This window comes from Malania oleifera, chromosome 2, assembly GCF_029873635.1.
Source record: "Malania oleifera isolate guangnan ecotype guangnan chromosome 2, ASM2987363v1, whole genome shotgun sequence".
Lineage (NCBI taxonomy): Eukaryota > Viridiplantae > Streptophyta > Magnoliopsida > Santalales > Ximeniaceae > Malania > Malania oleifera.
In genome coordinates, this window is record NC_080418.1 from 90,045,183 (window position 1) to 90,058,981 (window position 13,799).

The following is a 13,799-nucleotide window of genomic DNA, read 5'->3' on the forward strand; positions in this document are numbered from 1 at the left end:
ACAAGTTGTACTCACCAGACGTAAATGAGGGTATGAAGAAAGCATATCTCTGTAAATAAGCAGTTAATCATCAGATACGTGTTTCCAAATGTATCATAACAAACCAAAAATAATATTTGAGCAACTATGCAGACTGCTTGTCCTCATTTTCTCTTCTACTGACACAAAAATCAATAAAACTGAAGTACCTGAGAATTGCTAGCAAGAAATCAGAATTATAATCCCTTTCATGTATTTCATCCTACAAGGAAGATGGATAGTGTCATTCATAGCAAGTCCCACTCATTAGAACATAAACAGGGAAGAACACATGCTAAGCATAGGAGAAAATATAACCATTAATTCTCCTTATTAGAGACCCATGTCGTAATTACATTCCAGCATGCCCTACCCACATTGTGCAAAGTTTGGGAAGTTTCTATGCATAGAAATGAGGCTAAGGATGGCATTGTAAACACAACTTGGTCAAAGTGAGGGAAAGGTTTACTTCGTCACCCCTAACCCCACCCCATAAATTTTATATATAAATATATACACACATACATACATGCATGCATGCATACAAACAAACAAACAAACAAACATACATACATATATATAAGTTATGGCAGGATTTGCAAGTTCAAATAAAGTTTCAACCAAGGAAAATGATTTAGGTTTGGGTCCTCATCAGACTTGTTCTCCCACTACAGGCTTGCCTTCCCTTTCACCTGGTAAGATTGTTTTACCTTATTAATTATGAGCTCTTTTGATAATCCAAATTAAGCTGAGGCTATGACGGTTCTAATTCATGCTATAGAGAATCAATAGAAATGAGGAATGTTGTGACCATTGACCATTGACCCATTAGGAGGTGGGGGAGCAGCCAAGAGCAGCAAGCTCTTCTTAAGGGATTGGGGTTTAAATCAGCTAACAGTAATTATGAGGTTCGGAAGTCGGCTTTGCCTAAAAATTCTGGTAGGAGGAAAAAGAAAGTAGCAAGGATGGGGGCAACGGTAGCAATAGATAGCTCTTATGAAGATTCTAAGCAGGTAATTGAAGAGTTTAGGAGACACTAATAGGCACCATGCAGTCAGAAAAATTATTTTGGGAGTGTCACCTGATATCATTTTGTTGCAAGAAATCAAGTTTCAAGTGGTTGATAGGAGTTTGACTAGGAGTTGGGAAGTGCGTTTAAAGGATTGAGAGTGTTGTTGGGTGGATTTAGGATTACATCTTGCATCCCATCTTAACTTGTTTTATCAAAGACTCTGGGTTGGGTGATTTCTTGCTGCTAATGCTTTGTCTACCTGATCTGTTGGTGGGAAGATCATATCAATAGTCTCATGTGTTGTAGTGATTAGGAGGGTGTTTTCCCCAATATTTCTAGGGAGGTCTTGTTAGCATCATCTCTAATCATCTTCCTATCATTTTGAATTCTTGTAAAATTAGGTGGAGTTCCGTTCCATTTTGTAATGAAAATATGTTACTTACCCATCCTCCTTTTCATTCTTCCACTATGGAGTTTGGAGAAATTGTTGGTCCGAGGGATGCAAAGCTTATGAAGAGGTTGATATTGTTTAAAAGAGTCTTGAAGAAATGGCTTGTGGAGATATTTGCTGATGTGCAAGGAAGACTAGTATTTTAAAGGAGATAGAGGCTATTGAATAATAAAATTAATATATCTTAGAATAGTGCCCCAAGATTAAGTTCAAGAGGAAAATTGGATTGAAATTTGTCAATCAGTCCATAAGAATGTCAAGATACACTCCATAGATAGGATTGATTGATGCAAGTTACCCTTTAGATAGGATTGACTGATGCAAGTTATAAATATATTTAAGCTTTTTTTATTATAAATTAGCTTATGATTTCTATAGTGTTATTTATTGTAGAATTTAACCAATAGTGAATAAATTGCATTTTTAAAGTTCACTTAGAACAAAACCTTTAGAATGTTGGTTCATTGATAGCAAATGCGAAAACAAATTATTTTGACAAGATTCTAGTTAGTTTCTTTTAAGTATTTATTTTTTGTTAATTTACTAAAATTAAGATTAATATTTTTGTTGCTTACTCCACAAAAAAAATATGAGAACAATTGCTCATATTTCAATTACTTTGATTTGTTACCTCAAAAATTCAAGAAAATTATATAACACGGCCAAAAGTTGGATGAAGTAAATGGCGAAGAAGATATCACTTTTTTTATTAATTGAGAGTCTTAGACTACATATTGATAGTGGCCGATAAATTTCATTATATAGATTGACTCACATTCAATATGTAATTTTCTAACAATAGGGAAGTTTATTTAGCTTATTTTATTTTGTTGTATGTATATGTTAAGAGGTTATTTATGTCTTTTAGCATTATTATTGTTAGATTACCACTTTACCTAAAAGCTTCAACTTGTGGGCCAACAATGTATACCAAGCTTTAAACTCCCCACATGTGCAGTCTGACAACGCGTGGAGAGATACACACACAATAAATAACAGCCATGGTAGAGAAGACAATAATTTTTTTAAACACCTCACAATAAATGCAGGCAACAAGACTACAACTCAGGACTTCCTAGTAACCAGCTCTGATACCATGTTAAATTACCACTTTACCTAAAATCTTAAGCTATTAGGTTGTGGGCCAAAATGTATATCAAGCTTTAACAATTATTATTAAGTCTTTTAGTATGTTAATCAGTGAGAGTTGGTAAGCGTATTATTGTCATTAGAATGTCTTTCATTTGCATTATAAATAGAGGATGTAATGGCTTTCTTTCTCTTACACTCAGCCGTCTTTAACTTGCATTAAAAATAGAGGGAGAGACCTATCTTCAAGTTAGGTCATTCATTTTAGTCAAATCCTAATATGATATCAAAGTGTGATCCAACATTAACCCTATTCCCCTCAGCTGTTGCCGAAAAACACCATTCCCGCAGCAGTCCTTCCCAGATCCACGTCCATCACATATTATTTCACAAAACCAAACCATACACCCATAACCAGAACCCCCCAAAGCCTAACCTCACAAAACCTCATCGCCGGAGGAGCCCCCACACCGGCCAAATTCCGACAAGGCCGACCCCACACGCCAAAGCTTGTGTGAAGTTTTGGCCACTTATTTATTTTTCTTTTCCTCTGCCATCTTTTGATTCCTTCTCTAGACTATATTAACAAGCCATTAGGCCAGTTTTTTGCTCAAAAATTCAACCTTTTTCAACCATGCACTCACAGTATTCCATTAATCTCTGTTCAGGGTTTGTGAAGGCTTCTTTGGGAGTTTTTTGGAGCCGTGGCACCATTCACATGTTCAGTTGTGAGGATGCGGCACTGCTATATCCGTACGTGAGTTTTTCACCTCGTCCGTGGTCGTGTCGGTGCTTCACATAGTTTGTGATTGTCCCGATTAGTTTTAATTGTTGTTCTTGTTTTGGTGTGGTTGTTGATTTGTGAATGTTGGGATGGAATCTATGACTCAAAATTTTGCTTCCTACATCACTGCCACAAATAACGACTTAAATTTTGTTTCTTCTCAGTTGCATCTGGCTCTGAGAGGGCAACCTTTGCTACACAAGGTGATTCTAGTTCTCTACGAAACAACTGCAAAAGTCATCAAGGTGGTTTGAGTGATCAAAGTGGTAGAGATGGATGAGGTAGAGGTATTCCTCGCAAGTGCACTCAATGTGGACAAAGTAATCATATACTATTGAGTAGTGCTAGGATCTTCACCGCAGACCTTCCCGTGTCGCCAATGCAGCACCACTGACTTCACACCTTTCGGGGCAGCCAATGCAGCCACCACCGACTCCTCACCTTTGGGGCCAAAGTGGGGGCAACATACTTATCCATGTCAGAGGAAAAGTATTCCAAGTTCCAGCAATATCAAGCGTCACAACAAGCTTCTCTTCCCATTGCATCTCCAGCCCAAACAGGTAATCACGTAGTATGTCTGTCATCTAGCACTTCTCATCCTAGTCCTTGGGCCATAGACTCCGTTGTCACTGATCATATCACAGCTATACATAGCTTCTTCTCCACTCTTCAATATCCTGCAAATTTACCTTGTGTTACTCTTGATGATGGATCCACCACTGTAGTCAAGGGAATTGGGACGGTAAATCTCACTTCTCATATTTCTCTTCCTTCAATTTTATATATTCCCAAATTTCCTTTCAATCTTATGTCCATTAGCAAAATTATTAAATCCATGAATCATTCAGTGACATTCTTTCCTGATTCTGTGGTTATTTGGGATTTGAAGACGACGAAGACCGTTGGCAGTGGGTGTGAACTATGAAGCTAGTGGACTCACTTTGAGTCGTTATCTCCTTCTACCACATGCACTGCTGCTGCCAAATCTTTCCAAATTCATTGTCGCCTTCGTCATCCGTCATTGGAAAAGTTAAAATGTCTTATTCCAAGTTTGAGTTTTGTGTCTAGTCTCGATTGTGAGTCTTGTCAGTTGGGAAAGCACCATCGTGTTCGTTTTGCCTCCCAAGTCAATAAACAGGCAGCAAGCCCTTTTATGTTGGTTCATTCTGATCTTTGGGGCCTAGTAGGGCTGCGTCCATGTTGGATTTCCGGTAACCTTTGTGGATGATTATTCAAGAATGACCTGGTTATATTTAATAAAAGATCATTCTAAGTTGTATTTAGTGCCTTTTAATCTGAAATAAAGACTCAATCTGGTTTGCCAATTCAAATACTTAGAAGTGATAATGCTAAAGAGTTTTACACTGCACAATTCAGTACTTATATGACTTAGTTTGGTATTGTTCATCAATCATCTTGTGCCCACACTCCTCAACAAAATGGGGTTGCAAAGAGGAAAAATAGTTATCTTCTTGAAATCACTCACACCTTACTTTATCAAATGCATGTATCTAAAGTGTTTAGGAGTGATGTTGTACTTCCTTTTTGTTATCTGATCAACAAAATATGACATCCTTTGTTCTTAGAAATAAAATTTCCTACCCCATTCTCTTTTCTAATTCACTGTCATATATTTGGATGTGTCATTTGTTCATCGACCAACTCCTGAGGCGGAAAAGTTGGATCCTCATGCTATAAAATGTGTCTTTCTGGGCTACTCATATACTCAAAATAGATATCGTTGTTATAGTCTTGTGTTGCATCACTTCTTTGTTTTTTTCGATGTTACCTTCTTCGAGTCTACACCCCAGTCACTGAGCAATTCTAAGCTCAAAGAGTTTCTTCCTTTGCCTAATCTTCCAAATTCTACATTATTGTTCTTGCCCAACCAACCATCTGAGTCTCCATATAGTTCGAGTCCTTCTCATCCTCTTGATCATCCTAATTTGCAAGTGTATTCATGACACAGCTCCAAGGAAGAGAGTCCCCTCTAGCCTCTAATACCATGCCTTTGGTTTCCCCATTTGATGATCACACTTCCCATGATGTTGATCCTCTTATTGCTGTTCGGAAAGGTAAACGCATAGGTACTCAACATCCCATTTCCAACTATGTTTGTTAACTCCTTCTCACCCTCCTATAATTATTTTGTCACTACTCTAGCATTTACTACCCTTCCTAAATCTGTTTCTCAAGCCTTAGCGCATTCTGGGCGGAGGGATGCTATAGTTGAAGAGATGAATGCTTTACATGACAATGGTACTTGGGACTTGGTACCTCTTCCTCCTAACAAGCCTATGGCTGGTTGTCATTGGGTTTAGACTATGAAGGTCACCCCTATGGTTATGTGGCTTGACTAAAGGCCCATCTTATTGCTAAGGGATACACTCAGGCGTATAGTCTAGATTATTTTAAAACTTTTTCTCCAATTGCCAAACTTACGTCAGTATGTTGTTCATCTCCTTGGCTATAACTTTTCGCTAGCCTCTACATCAGTTAGATGTGAAAAATGTCTTCCTACATGGTGACCTTGAGGAGGAGGTTTATATGGAGCAACCACCTGGGTTTGTTGCTCAGGAGAAGTCAAGCTTAGTGTGTCCGCTCAATAAGGCTTTATATGGTTTAAAACAATCTCTCAAAGCATGGTTTGGTCGTTCCAGTGTTGTAGTACTTGAGTTTGGTCTTCGATGATGTGCGGTGGATCATTCTATGTTTTATCATCATACTTCATCGAGTAGGATCCTTCTTGTATTTTATGTGCATGACATTGTTATTACAGGTGATGATAAAGGTATTCAAATGCTCAAACTTTTTCTATAGGCTGAGTTTCAAACCAATGATTTGGGACCATTGAAATACTTCTTGGGTATAGAAGTATCTAGATCTTGTATAAAAACGGTTTTGTCACAAAGGAAGTATGTTCTTGATTTGTCTTGTTGGAATCTAAATCAATTGATACACCCATGAATCCTAACAAGAAGTTAGTGTCGGATATGGGTTATTTGCTACCTAATCCTGGACAATACTAGAGACTTGTTGAAAGTTGAATTATCTCACAATTACTCAGCCGAATAAATCTTTTGCAATAAGTGTTGTGAGTCAATTTCTAAATTCTCCGAAAACAAGTCATTGGGATGCAATAATTCGTATCTTGAGATATCTCAAAGATGCACCCGTGCGAGGTCTTTTATATCGTGATTAGGGTCACACTTATATCCATGGATATATAGATGCAGATTGGGCTAGATCCATGGTTTTAAATAACGCCCACGACCATTACGTAATGTCGTTACATAACAGTTATTGGGTTACCAATATAGTTACACACCGCAAAATTGGTGGCAAGAAAAATCATGGCTGTAATGGCCGTGACGGACTGCAACCATTACGTAAAGGCCACTACAACTGTTACGTAACCGCTATAGGAATGTTACACCTTAAAATTATTTTATTTTCTACTTTTTCTTCTCACGTTTTCCCTCTCTTTCATATATCATTCTCAATATACCAAGTGGCAAGAGCGGGGAAAAGATTATGATGAGAATAACAATGATACAAAATTTACTATTTCTTTAAATACTCACAATAGATGCATTAATTAACAATTTGAAAATACTAACTTGTTAGGAAAATATTTTATTTTGATAATATTAGTAATGTGATATTTATGTTCTATATTTTTCAAGTTCAACCTTCTTTCTTTTCTAGCTATTTTATATTTGTATTATTCGTATGTATTATGCATCTAATAGATTAATGGAGTGTACAATGTATTTTTTTTATTAATTAATTTAGAACACATAAGAATTTATCACAGATAAGAACAATGAGAAGTATAAATATACACACACACAAGTTTTTTATCAATGGTGGTTTAAAACAAATGTAAACTTGTTGCCCTTACCAAATACCTTAGTTACTCGAACTAAAGGATCCAAAATACACTAAAACTCTTTCTGAGAAGGGCTAGAAGCTTAAAACAAGCAAGTACGCTAATACACACAAGGTTGTGCGTGCTTCAAAAAAATTCACAGCCGTTACACTCGCTTCCCGTTATGTAACATCCGCTACTCCCGCTTCCCGTTACACCCATTACCGTTACGTTACGCTACCTGCTACTGCGATTTAAAACCATGGCTAGATCGCCTTCCAACCAGAGATCCACAACCGGGTACTATATCTTGATTGGTGGTAATTTGGTTTCATGGAAGAGTAAGAAACAAACTGTAGTGGCAAGTTCAAGTGATGAATCAGAAGAAAAAAAAACATGGTATGGCTCACACTGCTCATGAACTTGTGCGGTTGAAGAAATGTAGGAAGAATTGGGTATTCACATTCTCGGCCTATGAAGTTTATGTGTGACAATCAAGCTGCTCTTCGTATTGCCTCCAACCTAGTCTTTCATAAGTGGACAAAGCACATTGAAGTTGATTGCCACTTTTTTCAGGAGAAACTTGTACAAAAGCACATTACAACCGCTTATGTGAAGTTGAACATGCAGCTTGCTGATTTGTTTACCAAAGTGTCGGGGTGTGTTCGTGTTAAATTCATTTGTCACAAGCTAGGAGCATATGACATTTATGCTCCAGCTTGAAAGGAAGTGTTAAGGTTATTTACGTCTTTTAGTACTATTATTATATTAGTTTGTTAATTAGTGAGAGTAAGTAATGGTATTATTGTTATTAGAGTATTTAATTTGTATTATAAATACATCATTCTTTTTAATCAAATCTTAACAATAAATTTTTAAGCAGTCTAGGGAAATCAATGAAAATTATAGCAACTCCCATAATGAAAAAGAGGCCCCATTATTTTTTGCTGTCCCATGCAACTTCCTGAGTTTATTATCTAAGACGTCTGCGAATAGAAAACAAGTAAAAAAATTTAATTTTTTAGGCTTAGCTTTTTTGGAGCCCAGTCTTTATTTTAATGGTTTTTACTAGTTTGCAAGATGGCCATTTATTAGCTTTTGAGTCATTTTTGGCCTAATTGAGTTTCCATTATATTAGGATCTCTCCTCTTCTCTCTCAAGCTGCCAAGCATGATTGTCGCATTTGTTCTGCATAAAGAGAATATTATTTGTTTTGTGCCATTTCCATTCTTGGTACTGTTTGAATCATTTCTTTCCTTATAGAAGAATGAAATAAGGTTCAGATGAAATAATAAATTAACTGCAGTTAAAAAAAAACTACCTTGCAAGTTCTTCTCTGCACTTGACTGAACACCTCACACCCAATCCTCAATTTCACCCCTTCAGATCTTTCTTTGCCTGCCCTGCCACCTACAGTGGTTCCCCACTTCAATCCAGTTCTCCTCTTACCACTCTTCAATCCCTTCTAACCTAATTTCTTTAAATGGATTGCATGCAAATCTAAAAAAAAAAAAATTGGGCTTTTGTTTTCTATCTTGCCAAACTACTTAGAAACTTACAGGATTCACCCTTTCCCATACAGATATTGCCCCCTTTTAAAGTGCCATTTTGTTTTTCTGTCTAGATTAAATTAACAGTTGGCCTCGGTGTTAATTGCCTAAAACAAAGTTAATGTTCACGAATCTCCATCCCATGATGTAATGAATGAAAAAGACCTGATTCCATATTAAGGCATCATGATACTCAGAAACAAATGTAGCACATTAACCATTCAGAATAAGATCATTACCACAACAATGTGGGTTATATCAAAGACATTAGCACTTGCAGATTTACTTGAAGCTTTTGTTGAGGTTCCAGAGCCCTTAGAAACCAGCACCCTTAATAGAACCCCATTTGTGCAAAACACAATGGATGAGTTCCTCCCACCTTTCCTCTCCAACCGTATCTAGAGCTTCCAAACAGAGATAAATTAGTATAATTGTAAGAAATAGTTAATATGGCAAATTGCAAACAAGGAATTTGATAGAAGTAGAACAAATAGTGCTGATCATGCTCACACATACGCATAAACATAAATGTTAGGCAACATACAGAATAGGAAGTCTTCTCCAACATGCCTTCCCTCAACATCTAATTTTAAGAGTTCTAATATTTCAATTTCAGGAAATAAATTATGCCTCAAATTTCTTCCCACTAAAACCGTTGCTTCTTACCTCCAAAACATTACTCAAAAAGTAAGGATTACAAAATTATAAATAACATGAGGAAACCTAATCTTTTAACTCCATTTTCATTTAGCTTTTCCCCACTTATAGTCCAGGAACAGTAATAAGCAGCCACATCAATATAAATAGAATTTGGGCAATCATTTGTAGAACATTGTAATAAACATCAATTCAATCACAGCTCTGGATGCGCAGCAATATCTATCAAGCACAATTTCACCTAAAACATTCTTTAATGATTTTTTAGGATTAGTTGGATTTGGTTCAAATGATTAAAATCATTGTCTCCACTCTCCACCAAGATTCTACAACATGATGCGCTGTCTAAAACCCATCCAATGGAATTTTTTTTACTGTTAACAAATGTCGATATAAAAATATAACTGGTAACTTGTCATTAGTCTTTTGAGACATCCAAAAGGATCAAACCCAGCTGTTTGCCACATTACGGCAGTTGTCAAATAAGTCAAAGTACAAGTGGGTACACACCTCTGCAAGGAATAATTATCATGATGCAACTAAAAAAGTGGTTCTGAACCCAATCAAACAAGATGTTAGATGTTTTATTATTAGGTAACTGTGCTGTAATCTCCATAAAGTTTCCAATTAGTATTGCTTTTACAAACAACAAAAGAGTTTTCACAATCATTTCCTGAGTTGAGCTTTCCAGATACATTCATCCATAAGTTAGAACCTGTGAAGTGGTTGGTGCGTCGGTCTTGCTTCATGTTTAGGACAACATAGAGCTAAGTTTTCAAAGTTGGTAAGGAGGCAAACAAAACTAAAAAATTACAGCTCCCTGTGCTTAGGTCACTATGATCAGTACTATTATTTAAAATGCAGTTTCACCCCAACTGCTTGGTCTTAAGCCTCACCCCTTCTCAATTAGTATTTTTACTGTTTTTTGTTTTCTCAACTAAGCTTACTGCAAGAAACTAAATTACCACTTTACCTATACAGCCCATTGGATGGACCCAAAGGGCAGACAAAATTGAGGTTCTGCAGGAGTATGGAAGGGTGACCCTTTGACTTTCAAATCAAAACACTATATTATATGTCTTCTGTCATTCTTTACAGATAATTTCTTGTATGTAAACACAATATGAGAGCAGAAAGAGAGTGTGATTCATGTTGAAAACGCATGCTAGAAGTAATAAAACATGTTTTTATCTTGATTTCATTTTTTTTTTTTAAATAAAAATAAAAATAAAATAAATAAAAAAACATGTTTGGATACCAAAAAATGGAATGTTTACGAAGATGTGTTTGTAGGCGGTCGATCAGCCCTCTTTCATTTTGAAAAAATAGCCATTCTCTACCAGGCGATCAACCAACTGGTACAAATAGTTGATCCCAAGATTCTGATAGTGTTATTTTTAACACTTTTCCTTGATCTTCTTTGGAATCTCAAGTGTTTTGGGTCTCTACAATTGGTAGAGTACATTTGTTCTTGGAGGTCTTTTTCAAGTTCACACATGACACAAATGCACAAAAACTTACAAAGAATACCTTGCCACATGAAGATAACACAATAAAATGAATACATGCATACATATACACAATGTAAACATAGAAAATTAAAATAGAAGGGTGATAAGACTAACCTAAATTCTGCAGGGCAAGTATTTCTAGTTGGAGATACAATCAAAAATGCACATACACCCAAGAAAATTAAAGAAATGATTGAGAGAGTACTGTAGAAATTATCTTCCTATCACCTAAAAAATTCCCATGTTTGTTCTTTGAAATCTCACCTTATTATCTCCCACTAGGATGTGCACAAAACACACCATGCATGGTGGAAGGCAATAGGGGTAGAAAAGTTTGAATTTTGAATTCAAAATTCCAAGCACCATAACTAGCAACTACCAACAAACAACCTTGTTCATTGCCATTGACCAGGACACTTGGCATCCTTAGGATCATCAGTCAAACAAATCAAAAGAATTCAAAATTCAAAAAGTAACTAAACCAATCAACATCCCCTATAGGGTCAGTCAACTGTTATCGAGGTGGCGATACGCGATAAGAGATCTTTGCACATGCACGAAAAAATAGGGAGGACAGGGACCGACCAATCACGACTAAAAGGCCAGTAAACCACCCAGTACAATTTCTCTTCCCTTTTTATTTTAGCTTAATTTTTGAATTATTCAATTAAGTTATAGAATTGTTTGGTAAAAAAAAAATGACGATCGAAAACTGCCCCTCTTTTACTTACATTTTAAATATAACATGTTAGAAAAAGATTGACATGTCATTTTGTACCCAAACTCCACAAAGAAATGTATATATTCAGCTAACCACTTGTTCCAATCATTACTATGATTGGAAACTCAACTAAGGTTGTCAAATCCATCCATGAATTCTTCTTATCTGCTTCATTGCTGTCATTCATTCAAAAATTGCACCACAAATTGATGACTTGCTAAACATTTAAATCCTTGCTCTGATTTGGGAAAATAGTCGTTGGAAATTAGGTAAGAACAAGTCTTAAACAAAACCACTGTTAATTGTTTTGCTAATGCTTGTCCATTCCATTGTGGGTTAGTGATCAAGAATCTAAACGCTAAAGAATAACTTTTGAGAACAATACCCTTTCCTTTTAAAACTGCCCCAGTTATAACATCCTTGAAATGCCTTAAGAAAAACTGCCCCGATACGAAGCAACTTAGCTTTTTCAAAAGAGTAATCAACCCCAAATCTAGATTGATTTTGAAACTCTATATTTCAAATTGAAGTAACAAGTTTCAATCTTGTAAAAAACCTAGATTTGTGACTATTTGGACTGATTCCATCATTAATTTTATTCAATAGGTGGCCTATTAAGAGATGCAAAAGTGGGAATATTTGGGATTTCAGGAGAAAATGCCAATAAGCCAAGACAGATCCCAAGTGATGCTGGGGCGCAAAGAGGATCTCTTTCTCTCTCTCTATCCCCTTCCCTAGTTCTTTTTTTGTATTTTTCAAGAGCTTTCATAACAAATTAAATAGAAGAGTCCCACAATACATTTTATAATTCTTGTTTACTTTCTTTTTACAAAAAAAAAAAATCCTTTATCTCAGAAGGAACTTTGGCCTCCTAAATGCTCCAATAGAGAGGAAAGATCACGTCAATCCTAGTAAGATGAGAAAAGGATAATTTACAAGAATGTTCCCCTGAATTGACCAAAAACCAAACACTCCTACCGGAGAACTGAGAACTCCAGTAAAATGAACAAAGAATAGCTCCTTCCCTTCTCTATCATTCATATCCTTTATAAAAATGAAAGTCCCAAGAAAAAGCATCCCTCTCAACAGTAAGAAAAATAGGAAATCATATCAATATGATGGGAAGAAAGGCAATATAACCAAGCAAAGGAAATGCTGTCCTCCTCCCAAATATCTTCCCAAACCTGATACAATTACCTCTCCCAGGATGGAATTTTGTCAAAGGAAGAAAAGGAAGATAAACCTAACACTATACACCTCCAAGGACTTTCAGATGGGCTTCTAACACCCCAATAGCATCGACCAATTATATTGCAAGCCATATTTACTTTTTATTACTGAGTGCCATGGAGAACCCAAATCCAGGCGAACCTCCACAACCAATTAGCCAGCAGAAGTGTTTTTAGGCAGCAAATTACCAAGATTCAACCCATCTCTTTCCTTTGACCTGCACACCACCTCCCATCCAACCAAATGATCTCTCTTCTCCCCCTACATCTAATCAAAGAAAATCCCTCATAATCCTCTCTATCTTTTGAGCTGCTCCTCCTAGGATCCTAAAAACAGAAATAAAACAAGGAATAATCAAAAGGCTGGCCTGGATAAGAGTAATTTTACCAACTAAAGAAAACAAAGCTCCTTTCCAATCATCTAACTGCTTTGCAACCTTAGATACCACTCGATCCCAAAAGGTTAATGAATGAGGCTTTCCACCTGAAGGAACTCTTAAATAGATCAAAGGTCTAAATCAAAGCAAACCACCACTGCCTCCACTTCCAACAACACTAACAAGGGGCAAAAAACCCTAATGCATCCATAACTAAGCCACCTCTGTCCCCTAATTGAGCAGGATACCACCAAAAGGCCCACGAGATGGAAGCATCACCTTATCTTTCTACCCAATCTAAAAATGTCATAAATTCTAACTTTTTTTCCTGTAACATCAAGACCCCAGGAGAATATCTAGCCACCATTTCCCTAACCAAACCCCTTTTCTTGAAATCTCCCCACCCTCTAACATTCCAAACTCATTAACCTCATAGATAAACAATCTTGCACCCTTTACCAAACCCTCTTCCCCACCCCCACCTCCAAATAATTGACTGAAGAGTTTTTTTTTTTTTTTTTTCCAAGAC

The 13,799-nt window shown here is 36.4% G+C and overlaps 1 protein-coding gene across 2 annotated transcripts in view; it reads right to left on the reverse strand.

The window, feature by feature from the left end:
• Positions 1-13,799, reverse strand: part of LOC131147828 (DExH-box ATP-dependent RNA helicase DExH6-like) — a 40,952-nt gene that overhangs the window by 4,972 nt on the left and 22,181 nt on the right. For both annotated transcript variants that reach the window (XM_058097431.1, XM_058097430.1), the window contains exons 8-10: positions 9,015-9,173; positions 189-241; positions 16-49 (exon numbers count right to left, since the gene is read on the reverse strand). In XM_058097431.1, the coding sequence (XP_057953414.1) occupies positions 16-49; positions 189-241; positions 9,015-9,173 (246 nt within the window). The remainder of the gene's footprint in view (positions 1-15; positions 50-188; positions 242-9,014; positions 9,174-13,799) is intronic.